Source organism: Cyrtonyx montezumae, unplaced genomic scaffold (assembly GCF_038088225.1).
Source record: "Cyrtonyx montezumae isolate F1298 unplaced genomic scaffold, pur_monq_1.0 scaffold_5, whole genome shotgun sequence".
Classification (NCBI taxonomy): domain Eukaryota; kingdom Metazoa; phylum Chordata; class Aves; order Galliformes; family Odontophoridae; genus Cyrtonyx; species Cyrtonyx montezumae.
Window position 1 is genome coordinate 13,366,583 of NW_027072056.1, and position 14,169 is coordinate 13,380,751.

Consider the following 14,169-nt stretch of genomic DNA (forward strand, 5'->3'; position numbering starts at 1 on the left):
GCACTAACAGCCAAAGCCCACAGCATTGCTGACCAGGTGCCTCCAAAGTAGAGAGAAATTCAAAATCCCAGAGGAAGACTGCTTCCATTGCCCTCCTCCTAACAGCTTTAAGGAGGGTAAAATTCAGGAAAGCTCAAACTGCACTGCCCAGAAGATAACTAGGCTGGTGCAAGCAGCATGTCACTGAGGAGTAATGAAGTTAAACCTTCACATTTAATGAAGTTAAACCTTCACATTAACACCTAGCATAACCCCACGTGCAAGATCTTCAAAGAGACTCACCAGTGCTTAAAAAGTTGTCACATATGATGCAAAAAAATGATTAACAGCCAAAGCCTTGCTCCAATCACACTATTTGAACAGCTTATGTAAGTGAACAGGCAGTTGGAGACAAGGCAATGCACACACCAAATTGCCATCTCACTGTTAAGCTGTCCTCACAGACCATCGTCCTCCAACTCATTTTACACAGGGGAAAATAAGATCCCCATTTTACACTGGGCGATTCTGGACAAAATATTTTTTTGAGCAAAAGTTGAATTAATCAAATTGAAATAAGAAGACTGAGATAGACCAGCCAAGGAATCTGTACTTTCAACCACAAAAACCTGTTACTCCTAGCAGGGACTAATTTAAGCACATTCCTTTTATCTTAAGAGTATAATCCTTCCAAATCTACTAACCCCAACAGCACAATCCATTTACTTGCTTTCTTGTATGTTGTACAGGTTGTCAAGTCTAACAGTCTGAAATCAGAACTCTGTCCTAGAGCTTTAGGTACAGTCAAGTTTACGGAGCACAGGAAAACCAGTGTGCCTGACGGGAACACACACTGCAACTTTGTGGAGCTCTGTATTTCAAAACAAAGCTCTGCAAGGATCGAACCTGCTTAGCTCCAACCTACTGCAGGGCATGAGAAAAAACTGCTGCGTTCAAGTATTGCCAACACTCCAATTATGCAAGTCTTGCAGGGCTGTCTTTCCTTCATCAAAATCAAAAAAGTGCAAATTTTGTTTTTCATGTAAAATCTTCAAGCTACTTCTGCCTTCTTTTTCCTTAACCCTCGTGACTACCCAGAAAAGCTTTAAAAGATTTAACAGATGCACCCTAAAGGCTCAAAAACCTGGGAGAACATCCGAAGAACCTGTTTGTCTTTAATAAAGTCTCATGACTTATAAGGTGGTATCTTGCTTATGGGATAGGAGGATCTGATTTGTTTCTTGATAGCCTGAATTTGGCAGCAATGTTAACATTTACTAACCTTGACATAATTATTTTTTTTTTTAATTTTTATTTTTTAATCTTCCCTACTGCAACCATGTTCTTCTCCAGGCAAGAAGTCATGCAGCAAGCTCTGCACTAGCAACAGGTGATTGCCAAATCTTTTTTTAGTGGGAAAAGCCAGTGCAGTTATTTATTTACTTGCACTTGGAGTGGGTGGGAAGATCTGCACACAAAGTTACTTCCAGAAAGAAAAAAAAAAGTCTGAGGTGGCATGCTTTTGAAATGTCTTGTTTGCTTCTGCTGCAGAAATGGGAGGAGATCTTATAAGCCCAGGTATATGAGAATTCTCACAGAGGAAGTATCCCACAATAAATGACGCACAGTTCTGGATAAGCTTCACCTAATTTCACCAAATTCATAGGGCTTCTCTCTCAGACTTAACAACTTTCTGTCTCAGCACAACCAAGTGATAACTGCTTGATCCTCTATCCTTCAGCAAGCTTTTACTGCAGCATGAGCTCCCCAACCCCTGTATGCATATGAGAAACTTGGAGTTCAGTTTAGACTACTAAGGCTTTCCTTTATAAAACTCAAAGACTGCTGCAATCATTAAAGATTTTCCTTCTGAAAAGACTGATTAACTTGCTTATATTCTTGCGTTCTCAGGTCATTAATTAAAAAAAATAATCAAGGATGCTTATAAAGTCCTCTGCAATCCAATCTCAATTTGTCATCATTAATTAGTTCAACATTGCATACAGATGAACAGCTAACCTGATTAGACAGCATGTTTTACTGGAATTCCTACTTAAGGTCATGAAAGACTTCAGAGAGAAAATCTGTGATATTTTCAAAGCAAACTGCTCATGCATATGAAATAACTCTCACCTAGCAGCAACTGGTTTTCTGTTTTTCTCCAGTTTTTTGGCCAGTTATTTCTTCCCTTGAGTTAGGAGCCAGTCACAAAGCTGAGCAGAGAAGCAGCCCTCCCAGCATTACATTCATCTCTTCCCCGGCTTTTCCTACTCAAACAGTGCTGATTCAGCACAGGGTGTCCCCTGCCCTGTGAAAATAAACTTGTCCTAAAGAAAATACCACTATATTACAAAATGGGTTTGGAGGGGTACGAGTAGAATTTGGGGCTGTTTGCAGAGACCTAGCTTTTACATACTCAGCTAGCTCCTTTTTCCCTCCCCTCCTCCCCCCCCACTTCAGAAGTTCCTTAGGTATCTACATCTGATTACAGATTATTCCCTCAAAAGCTAAGCACCAAGAAACCTGAAGCATCTTCATAGATCTCTAATCCCCCCAAAGCAGTTTTTGCTTTTTCAGGGGAAATAACTCTTCAGGCCCAAAGTCTTTGCTCTCCCTTGACCTAATCTAACATGACTTAGATCCGAACAAACTCAGATGAGACACACAAAAGCATGCTGTCAGCCAGGACACAGAATCTATCGCCAGCCCCCACCAAGCCCTCCCAGCAGGGTAAGGTGGGTCAGCCTCACTCACCCACTCCCAGAGTGGGGAAACAAGAGGAAAAAACCCTAAGAAACAAGGCTTTCAAGTTTTGGACTCTTAATAAGGGTGGGGCCATCTAGTAATTAAATGTTTAATAGGTCACTGCTGTGGAAGAAACTCTTCCAGTTGGGTAGGTTCCTAATCCATCATTAAAAAAAAAAAAAGATGACGACAGGCATTAATCAAAGCACATGAAGTCACACTGTGGGGGGGGTTAGCGAGCAGCTCAGAGAACTTGCTCCTGCTGTGAGGATGGGGCAATCCTTCTTTCATCAACATCTCACACGTTTCCACATTTCTCAGGACAGCAGCAGGAGAGAGCCTCCACGTCCCTCCACACCCACCCTGCTGATAAATCTGTCGAACACATTACCAGCTGCTCAACAGCCCATGTGAAATGAGTTGGTGGATTAATTAGCAGAAGGGCAGAGCTCTGAAGATGGAAAGATGCTCGAGTGTGAAACATTGATTGAAGGTCCCCAGCAGCCACCACAATACTGTCATAAGCCACTGCACACACACACAGCTCCTGCACAAGCAGATCCAGACTCAGCACAGGGACACCAGGATGCTCCTCCACAAACAGAACTGTTTAGGAGTCTGCTTCTTGACTAAAACACACAGACTTGTTCCTGTGCAATAGACAGCTACAGGCAACACATCACCTGTCTGTAGCACGGTCCACATCATGGACAAAGAAAACTTTAAAAGAGGCTAAATGTGCCTGCCCTCAAAGCAGCACTTAAAAAAAAAAACCAACAACAAAAAAGCAAAAAAAAAAACCAGTATGCAATCTGATCTGATTACTACTCAGATCCACATAAAATCTCAGCTTCACTCTGCCCCCCGAGAGCTGCTGTCACTACAGTGAAACACTGCAAATGCTTGCTCAACTTCATGCTTGCAAGTAGCTCACTTGTCTTCAGCTCTACCAGTACAGCCTAATACATACGTTCAAAACTCATTTCAAAAGACCACTTTTTGTAGTTGAAAGGATAGCATCAAACACTCCTGTTCCCTGCAGCTGCATTAGATAATTCTTTGTACTATATTTATCAAAAGAGAACGTCTTCTCATATCTCTCTCAAAGGACCCTCTCCACAGCAGCCTGCAAAAAAAAAATAAAAAAAAAAATCCAAGGGCAGCATTTCCTTGCCCTGAGAAATAGAAAGTAGATCTGACAATTTCCTTACTTAAAAGAGAAATGAAAATAAATAGTGTAGTGTCAGTGGAGAAACCTGGACATGAAAAGTATGAACTACAAGATATCACAGCCAGTGAAGATAAAGCAAAGATGCATTTCAGCCTTATTTAGACATCCACCTATTCATCCATAAGGAAATAAACAAACGGCTCCTGACCACACGAAACATTTTAAATCCACAAAACATTTCCTTTAAACAAAGTTATTACCAGTTATAGACAAAAGATTACTTAAAAAGAACTTCTATATATGAAAGATCCAATCTTATACTGATTTATTATTATACAATGTCTCTTTCTATCTGCCCAATAAGGAGCATATGGGTTACAGTTTCCCTACCAGCAGTGGCCAGTTGCAATTTCTAGTCTGTGTTTCCATTTGAGATCAAAGGAGTTCCACGGATTAAATATGGAAAAGCTAGAATCTTAGTTTTTGGTAAAAAAAAAAAAAAAAAAAATCCCACTTTAAATTAAAAATCACTGCAAGTCACTGCTTTTGTTCGTGTAGTTTTAAAGATGGGGGAAAAAAAAAAAAGTTCTTCATAATCTGATATCATTAAACAAAATCACCATAAAGTGAAAGCACTCGAAACAGCTTTGAGTGAAGAAAAGACATTAATAATACACTGAAAGCTGAGATCTGACCTGATGCTAGAACAAACAGTACATACATTTAAAGGGAAAAAAATAAAAATCAGTTCTTTCCACTGAGGATTCAAATCTGGTTTACTTAATAACCAAGCACAGCAGGGGTTACTGGTAATACCTGATTTAGGCATCTAACTCTAGTGTTATTCAGAGAACTAAGGTTCAATTTACCTAATTCTCCTCACTCACCACACAGGGAAATGTCCACAGGGGATTATTCACTGCACTGACTTTGAGTGCTTGAAGCAGAGGAAGACAAATATTGAACGTCCTAGCAGTGGAAAATATTGCTATCTTAAATCTCTCTACTCTATAGATCCCTAAACCACACCAGGATGCACAGCTGAGGAAAAAATTTAAGTTTAGAAGAAATAATAGTAATAGATCAGGGCAAAGCACGCCCATCCTATACCTCTGTCCTGCTGGCACAGCCCTGAACATCAGGCCTAATAACAAACCCATGCATGAAGAATGCCAAGGGAAACACTGAAGCCATCATTATGACCACCCCAGGTTTTAACTCCACTATATTATACATAAATGGAGAGCCACTGTTTCATCACACAGTCTTTAAATGACTGTCTTTTTGCAAGGCATTTTATTCACCTGGGATTTAGTAATATTACTGAGGGTTCAATTCCCACCACACCCTCCCAGAGCAGCCAAGATAAATCTCTCCCTTCTGTGTGACATGTCGTGCACTTTCAGAGGACACAGGTCACTGTTCTTGCACAAGCCTGGGTATGTATCAGATCAGTAGTGTCACTAATGCCACAAGGACTGAAGCTAACAAAGGAGCAAGGCTGTGCTGCATCCTTACCGTCCACGTTGCAGACTTTGCTGTGCTGGACTGTTGAAATGATACATCGAAGCTGTGAGGTCCTGGGTAGTCTGTGTTGGAAGGGATGGCAGGGGAGGGCGAGAGGGCATCAAAAGTGGAGCTGGGCTGGGCGTAGGGCGAGGGGGCTGTGACGCTGTTCTGCGCATGCTCCGTGTTGTAGGGGCTGGTGGAGGAAGAGCCATTCTGAATCTGCTGGTCCATGCTGTTTAGGAGCCCCAGGTTTGTGTACTGCGGCTGGAGGCAAAGAAACACACAGAAGTGTTACAGAAGCAATGTTAGCAAGGACTAGCTTGACAAAGCATGGCCATCATGATGGAGGATGTACACCGTAGGCTCAGCACCACCCTATGCGTGTCATTCGATGAAGGATATTTGCAAAGGAGATACCCCATTTTCCATCACTGACTGAAAAACAAAGAGGTAAAGCTTCATGCAGCCACGCAGTAGATCAACAGTGTGGAAAAGAGCATGCACGGTGTCTTTTCCCAGCAATAAGGGGGTGATTCACATGGCAGCAAGCCATCATAGGGAGGCAGACTGCGGGAGTCCAGCAACACCCAGACCCAGACTTTTTGGAGGGATTGCGATTACCTGATACAAATCACCACTTTTGTTACAGTGAAACCAGTTGTATCACGTACAGGGCCACACTGTCTCACAGCCTTGTGTTCTACCCAAAGACCGCTCCTTATAGACCAGATCCTACTATGCATGTTGACATTTAGGACATCTATCTCAAGTGGTAACTGCACTGTTATGTCATTAGCAAAGGCACGCAGCCTTTAAACCAACCAATGAACAGACAGCAGACAGCAGCACAGAGGAACTGAAGGTTCCATACCAAGGAGAAGCTCCCTGCGCACAGCATCTCCTTGCCTGCCTACCAGCATCAGCAGCTGCACAGCAGGTAGCACTTAAGCAGACACTGCTTGTGCCAAAAGTATCCTCCAGATACAAAAGAAAACTAAAAAGAAGGCTGAAGGACAAAGAACAGAAATACAGAGGTTAGATCAGAGAGAGCTTAGCAGAGGAGCCATATCCTCAAAGACTGCCCATGATCCCCACCTCAAAGGGCTGAGAGGGAAAAAAAAGGCAACAGGAATGAGCAAACCCATTCAGTGCCCTCCTGTAACCTAACAATTCAGTAAACCAGGATCTTTCTGAAAAAGGAGAAGAGAGATGAAACAAAGTATGACAAAAGTGGATAAATCCCTTGAAAGAAAAGAAAAAAGCAAGTAGGAAGCAAGTTTTCTTGAACTCCCTTTATAAGATCGTGAAACCCAAGGACAAGAAAGTATCACAAGCAGGATTTTGGTTCACACACACAGCTTTAAGTACTGCATCACTGCTCATGATCTGAAATGGAACAACACAGGCTATCTGTTGAACTCCCCATGGACGACAGACAAGGCATATAACCCATTTCTTCACTTATTTCAGTCATGGAGAAACAGATTAGTTCCCTTCCCTAGTGTACTCCATATGCCCAAGAACTCTGCACTCACAGTTGTCCTTCCAAAAGAAGGAGGTAAAGGAAATCAAGCTACCACAGAACTCTTCCTTACTCAGTATCACTGGACAAGGCTGCTATATCACGGTCTTTAAAGCCCAAGGTGAGACTGGTGGTCCTGGATCTTTGGTAAGGCAGAATGGACCTACCACAGAGGGTACAGCTTGCTACGATGAGCTGTGCTGAGAAGAAAGTGATCTGGTATGGAATAACACAGGGAACTCATTATGGGATGGTCTGCAAAGAGACCAAGCAAAGGAGGGATGGCTGGATCTCTCCCTTTCCCTGCCAGAAGCACACTGTCCTTAGACAAGCCGCATCACCTCCCCCTCCACCCATGGCCTACTTCAGGCTGCAAGGTCTGCAGGGCAAGGATTGCTCCTCACTATGTAAAAAGCACTCCACTTAATGGGCCTCCGCTTTGACTGAGGCCTTCAGGCAGCAGAGTAATAAAAGCAATTACATATTGAGCCCTAATCCTGGGTGAAGCAGCGACTGTGTTGCCTCAGGTTAGTCATTTACACTCTGCCTCAGTTTCCCCATCTACAGCAGTAGAGAAGACACTGGTTGACCCACTCCTTCTGTTAGATGGGTGAGCCCACAACTGGGCCCAAGGCATGCAAAGTAGCTGTCACAGGAAGCAACAACCCAGACTGGATCTTCTTCTCAAAGAAATTGCAGCTTCAGCAATGCCAGGTGACCGTTACATCTCACTTCCTGCAGGCAATTCAACAGCCAAGACCTATTTTAACAGACTTCAGGTCTTGCTGGAGCCAGGAACATTCTTTTCGTTGGTCAACATTTCTGTATTCAGTAAAAAACAGAAAACACAAAAAAACCCAACCTCTCTATCCATCTACTGCATTATACAAATAAACACCAAAGCAGATTTTGGGACCACGTAACGTAAATTAGTCCCACATCCTTGATCCTAACAACACCTAAAGACTCCTAAAAAAAAAAAAAAAAAAAAACAACACCAAGAGTACCTCTCAGTTGTTTTATTTCTCATGGAGATTAGCATCAGACACACTCCCTAACCAGCCAAACGATGAAAAGGTGACTGTGATGAAAACAGTCTCCTACACCAGCTCAGACAGACAGCAAAACAAGAGTGTTTTAGCTTTCACTTAAAGACTGATCCTCCTAATCCCAGGCTACTCAAGACTGTGGGGAAAGATGACCAAATGGCCAACCAGCGTTAACAAGACAGCACTGTCAGGAAATGCTGAGGGTGCTGCCTGGACATCAACTTAAAAAATAATAAGTACTCCATTAAATTTTAAAGATATCCTTATGAGAATCAAAGATCCTTTTCATTCCACTCAGTCCAGGAACCATCTGTCTAAATGTTACCAGCGGAGCAGCCATTCCATCACATTTATATGCTCACATGCCACAGCTGAATGCCATGTCCCCATTTGCTCTTTAAATAACTATTAATCTCCTTGCATTTATCCCAGTGCTGACACAAGCAGCTGTTAGCCTTCCCTTCTCCCCTCCGAGTCCCACCAGCTTTTCACCTTCCCCGGCCCCTCATCCCCTCCCCGGACAGGTGCTCCAGCCGGTGACAAAGCAAGTCACTGGCTTTGCACTAAACCTCCCAGCTATGCCCTGAGGCTGCAGTGCGAGTTGTGTGTGCTCAAGGGGTCAACATCTGAATTGTATGAAAGGCCCCTGGAGGAATCAGATAAGGCTTTCAGAGGCACACGCCTTCTGACAACACAACAATTAGAGGGGCAGCAGGCCCGGGATGGCACACGCTGGAATCCACCCGTGCAGCAGCTCCTGCTGCAATAAAACAGCTTCAGCCCAGCAAAGCTGAGGCCGGTGAGCACTGGAGAGAACAAAGACATTAAGGGTGATGGGCACAGCTGCATGGCATCACCCTCCAGGGGAGTCTGCTGGGTATATATTTAAGCACACATAGCCTCCCATTCACTGAAAGAATGACAACTATGATTAATTTATAATAAATAAACTCTTGCCCACGTTGGTGGCCTAGAATTTGGACAGTACTCTGGTACTGGTATAGGGCTGTTTGAAGTGACTGCAGGATCTAGTCCCAGTAATGATGCCTGGCAAACCAACAGTGATAACTGGTTGGAAAAGTTGAGCACACAGAGCTAAAAGCACAGATTATCGAGTTCTTGAGCCTTTGTTCTCTATTTTGTTCCCCCCCACCAAGTTTCTGAAATTATTAATAACCAGGGTGGCACTGCAAAACCTTCAGGCAAGTTTAACTGCAAATAATTAGAGACATGCAATTATATCCTAGATTGTGTTTCTCGGAACATCATTTGAGTAATGTATCTTGAGCTGTATGTTTCACTTCCTACATTCCATCAGCTCTGCTTTCATTTCTCATCTTTTCTCAGCTTCTGGATAAGCAAAGCCACAGTTTCTTTGGAGATGCCGTTGAATTAAAAAAAACAGACTGAAAACTGCAAAATTCTTTAATTCCAATCCCAGCTGCACTGGGCACCTGCCACAAGAGGGCAATGCAAATGCTGCACTGCACCAGGCAGAGCTGGTGTCCCCAGAAAGGTTCCTCAGCTCAGCTGAACTGAGAACCTTCTCTGCAGGATGAGTGCTCCCAGTATTATTGGTTGTAGCTCACTTTAAAACCCAATAACATTAAAAAATAAAGCCACGAGATGCATCTGCAACAAGATCCTCCCACTACTAAAGAATGAAGGAAGTCACACAAGTGAAGAGCTTTACAAGGAGACTTCACACCAAAAAAAAGCACAACCAAAACCACATTTTCAGCTATTAACTAACTACCCAGTTATCAATCTCAGTTTTGGTATTTTCCCACTTGAAACAAAGGAAAAAAAGGAAAAGTCAACAGCTTCACACGTAGAAAACCTTGATGGCTATATTCCTGCCTGTCAAAACCCTTCACCACATCACCATAGGAACACACATAGGCTGACAATTCTTCATTTTTAGCCATGGTATCTAGATGGCTTAAGAGCATTGTCCAGCTACTGAGAAAGTAAAACACCACCACTGCTGCTTATTCTCCAAAGACACGAGATTATGAAATCAATATAGCCAACTTCCACACATGTTAGCAAAAGACTTGGCAAGGCATTTTGCTACTCCAGTGCTTTGTCCTTAACTGTGTCACAACTGATGCATCAAGGCTTCCAGCTGCAGCTTACAGTGATATTTCAGATTCAGATTCCTGACAGAGAACAGATCTTCTAGAAGCAGCAGGATAAATGGTTTCCAGAGTGCTTGATGCCTATCCAAAATATTAGAGACTCCTCAGGCTTATCAAGATAGATTTACATCAACTGCATTTTTCAGACCTTCCCAAAGAAAGGCTTAGTAGGTGGAAATGAAGCACTTGAAGTGCTTCTATCATAATTATTAATCAACATATTGCTGAGTGCAGAACTGTGCAGCTTTGTCAGTTGCTCAGAAGGCAGTTGATACAACACCCGATGTAGGCAAAGTGCTTGTGCCATTACAAAGAAGTGCCAAGAAATTAAGGGTTCCACCCATGCCTCTCAGCTAAGATCAGTGCTGGAGCTGAAAGAGATATTTAACTCATCACAATGAGAGGTTTTCAATCTCTAGCCTCTTTTCCCATCAAGAAAGAAAAACTAAAAAAAAAAAAAAAAAAAAAAAACAACCAAAAAACCTTCTGAACCAGTGGAAGGCCTGATGCATCAAGATCTGTGAAAGAGCTCAGGACTGCACATCTTTCAGGAAGAACATACTCAGTTTGGACATCATTCTGGTCCCCTCGTGGCCATGAAGAAGGAACGTAAAGTCACTGCAACAGCAGCTCAGGCCCAGATGCCTGCTGAGACTCACGATGCCGGCAGCAGGTCACACAGACTCTATGCTCCCCTAGGTCTGCTTCTGAAGTAGAAACAAATCCAGTGAGTCTATTTTGAAGAGGTTTCCTTCCTGACTATCAGTACAGCTGAATACATCAAATGTTTGGAAACTCTCAGATAAAATGATAATGTGCATCTTGTACTCAGTGTGAAAAGTGAGCGAGCAAATACCTTTGGTTCAACCAAAGGTATCACACTTAACCAAGATATGAGCTTTAATGCATGGGAACCTATGTTCTGATTACCATAGGTCATGGCCTCTAGCACTACATCACATCAAACAGACTTGAATTTTACTGCTTATATCACCAAAAGAAGTGATCACTTCACGTCCAAGCAGCATTACAGGCTTCCAGCACAATGGGATCCACTGGACTAAAAGAGCCCCATCTTGGCTCTTTAAGCTGAGGAGATGTTAAACCTTTAGTTCTGCTAAAGCTAGTCAATCCCACCTGTAAAGCAGGGAGCACAACTATTTCTGCACCATCTCCTGTTTTGCTTAGAGGATTATATTTGGGATTTACTGGGCCATTTACAGAGGTCTGGTTGCTTTTCACTGGAATTGGCTATTCTGTTGCACATGTCACACAACATCCGTACGCCTTAGGTACACACACAGCACAACTATAAGGGCCATACTCAGCAAACTGCAACCAGCAAACATTTCTATTCAGACAGCTCTGTTAACTGCAGCAGAACTTCTCATATGAGTTGAAGACCAAAAAAAGCAGGTATTGTTAAGCTTAGAAAATAACTCAGGCCCATGAAATACAACATAAGGTTAAGTTTCTGACTGCCCAAAGGGCTGTAAGCTTTGGAGTCCTCTTGTTCCCCCCCAGCTGTAATTGTTTTCCTTTTTAACTAAACTTTGAGTTTTGCCCCTTGGTTAATTCATTTACTTTAGCTCAGTAAGAAATATTTTTCAGCCAGAAGCAGGGTGTCTTTTAAAACAAGCACAGCCCAAAGCAGGAATGCCTGTAATTCCTGGCTCCCACCACCTGCCACAGGTTCAGGTAGAAGAGCTCATCTAACTCAAGGATTATCAGAATGACAGTGCATCCCACTTCACACAAACATTAAGTCTAGGTATCTTTCCTAAGTATTTTAACTGTTTTTCAATGTGTATAAAAATACTACTGAATTCCTAACAGTTGTATTTTAGGCTTTTAACAGAGGAAAAAAAAAGATCTCAAATTGAGGTCTAGAAAAAATCCTCCTTGCACAGAAACCAATTTCATCGCTGAACAAACCATTTCATGCAGACTTTCATTAGAGCATCTATGCAATGCTTAGTTATTTTGAAAATGTAGCTAGATTAAAATAGAAAAAAAAGCCCCAAATCCACCTCTTTGAATACATACAGAGTCATTTCTTTAGTCAGTTTGTGCTCAGCAATCTATTTGGCAGATAATAGAAAATATATAATCAGAGGAGGAAGAAATACCATAACATGCCAGACAAAATGGGACATGAGAACTCCGTGATTTTAAAGCAAACTGATTTATAACCCAAAACACTTGGCTTCCTAAGGCTAAAACAGAGACCAAGAGCTTCCCTGTGTTCTCCTATTACCAGCTGGACAACATAATGTCAACAAAGATCTGAAGAGCCAGAAAGTACAGACTATTTGGAAAGGCACCCCTTGTGCTCCCAAGAGATGTAAACATAACTGAAGACAAAAGACCTACAACAGGAAAAACAGAAAAAGCAAGGCACTTTTTTTTTTTTGCCTAATTTCAGTGGTTGAATGATTGTAGGACCACAACTCGGCAGAAATGCCATGTGTCGGATTTGTAAGTAAGGCTGAAAGTCAGATCAAAGAAAAAAGGCGAGCTTTAAATATCAGGCAAACAGATTAAAATTCTAAATTGGGGGTGGGTGAGCTGGATAGGAAGACTTCAGTAGCTGATTAAAGCTGCCTTGCTTCTTGAACTCTTAACTGGGTGGTAATCATCGATGGTTATCAGTCATTTCAGACATGCAGCATTTTATTGTGCTGAGAGGGCAGCATTAGGCTGGACAGGATATCTGTGTGTCATCCACACTGAAAGGCAGCGGACACTAACCAAAGTATGGCCATAGGGCACAAGGACAATGAGTAATCGGGGTCAGAATAGTACCAGGAATTGAAGTTAACTCCCAAATTTATCGTTTTGCTAAATAAAACCAAAGCGCATCAGCTTTCAGCCAGCAAGGTAGAACGCTCCAGCTTGGTAGCATTTTAGCCAGATCAAGAAATTCAGATCATCTGCAAGTTAAATAAATCCAACAGTTAAAAAAAGCCAAAGAAACCACACAAACCCCCACACCCACTCTTTGAAGCGTGGTGCAGCTACAGAATATAAGAATTCAGTAAGAGTTATAGGAGGGCAAAGGGCAAATTAAAACAAGTTAGAGCAAGCAAAGAAAAAGGGTTATACTGTGGCACGAGAGTCCCCAGAGATTAAAAGGAACATCTAAAGGAACATCTACTGGATTTTCTATGTTATTTGGCCATTTCATCTGTCCAAAAAAGGACAGAACACACAAGTGGCATTCTCAAAAACCCTGACACCCCAATAATCCAAGCAGCACCAGTGACTGAGAGGCTGTCAAGACTGAGTGAGGAGTTGAGGGGACTGGCTGCCAAATCCTGATTATGCCCCAAATGCAGAGAACAAGAGGAAGCAAGGCTTTGCCTTCCTACATAAGGCTTTATCTGATATATTAAAGCAGTTCCTATCCTGCACCAAGCTGGGATCACATGAACCTAAGGATCTGTTGGGGTTCAGTATAGTGGTACACAAAACCAGAACACCCCAGAAACCAGTCTTTGAGAATGAGGCGAGCATGCACGCATGTACCCATGAAGGTCACACAGAGGCTGAGCTTCTTCCACAGTGCCTTCACTCCGTCAGCCTGGTAACCCTCAAGAATATTTTCCCAACCATTTAAATGACATTACCATGAAGCTCCCTGTTATGGACCCTCCACTGTCTAATAACACAGTCAGTTTCCAGTATTTCCCTCGCTGACTTCAGTACACACTAAAACAAATGGTGCCACAAGCACTTAGGGCAAGGCACAGGTTTGGAGATCTACCTTTGAGACACTGAACTGAAAAGCTGATAGACTTGTTGCTCAGTACCAAACCACTCATGTCAGCAAGACGACGAGAACTTTTCCACACCAGTTTCCATTATTTTAGCGAATGCTTCTGCAACAAGCAAGTTAGCTAGAAATACCTTGCAGTTAGCTATTTGTGGTCACCCCAGCTGCGTGCAGTTTCAGTAGCAAAATGCAGAAAGGGGTTCTAGATTTCTGAGTGACAGCATGCCCATCAGTTTCCATTCATATTTAAGTCGTTACTCCTCCAAACTGAATATTCA

At 42.5% G+C, this 14,169-nt stretch overlaps 1 protein-coding gene across 4 annotated transcripts in view; it reads right to left on the reverse strand.

Annotated features, from left to right (window-relative positions):
• Positions 1-14,169, reverse strand: part of TP63 (tumor protein p63) — a 93,230-nt gene that overhangs the window by 40,542 nt on the left and 38,519 nt on the right. For all 4 annotated transcript variants that reach the window (XM_065748503.1, XM_065748502.1, XM_065748504.1 and 1 more), the window contains one exon: positions 5,414-5,668. In XM_065748503.1, the coding sequence (XP_065604575.1) occupies positions 5,414-5,668 (255 nt within the window). The remainder of the gene's footprint in view (positions 1-5,413; positions 5,669-14,169) is intronic.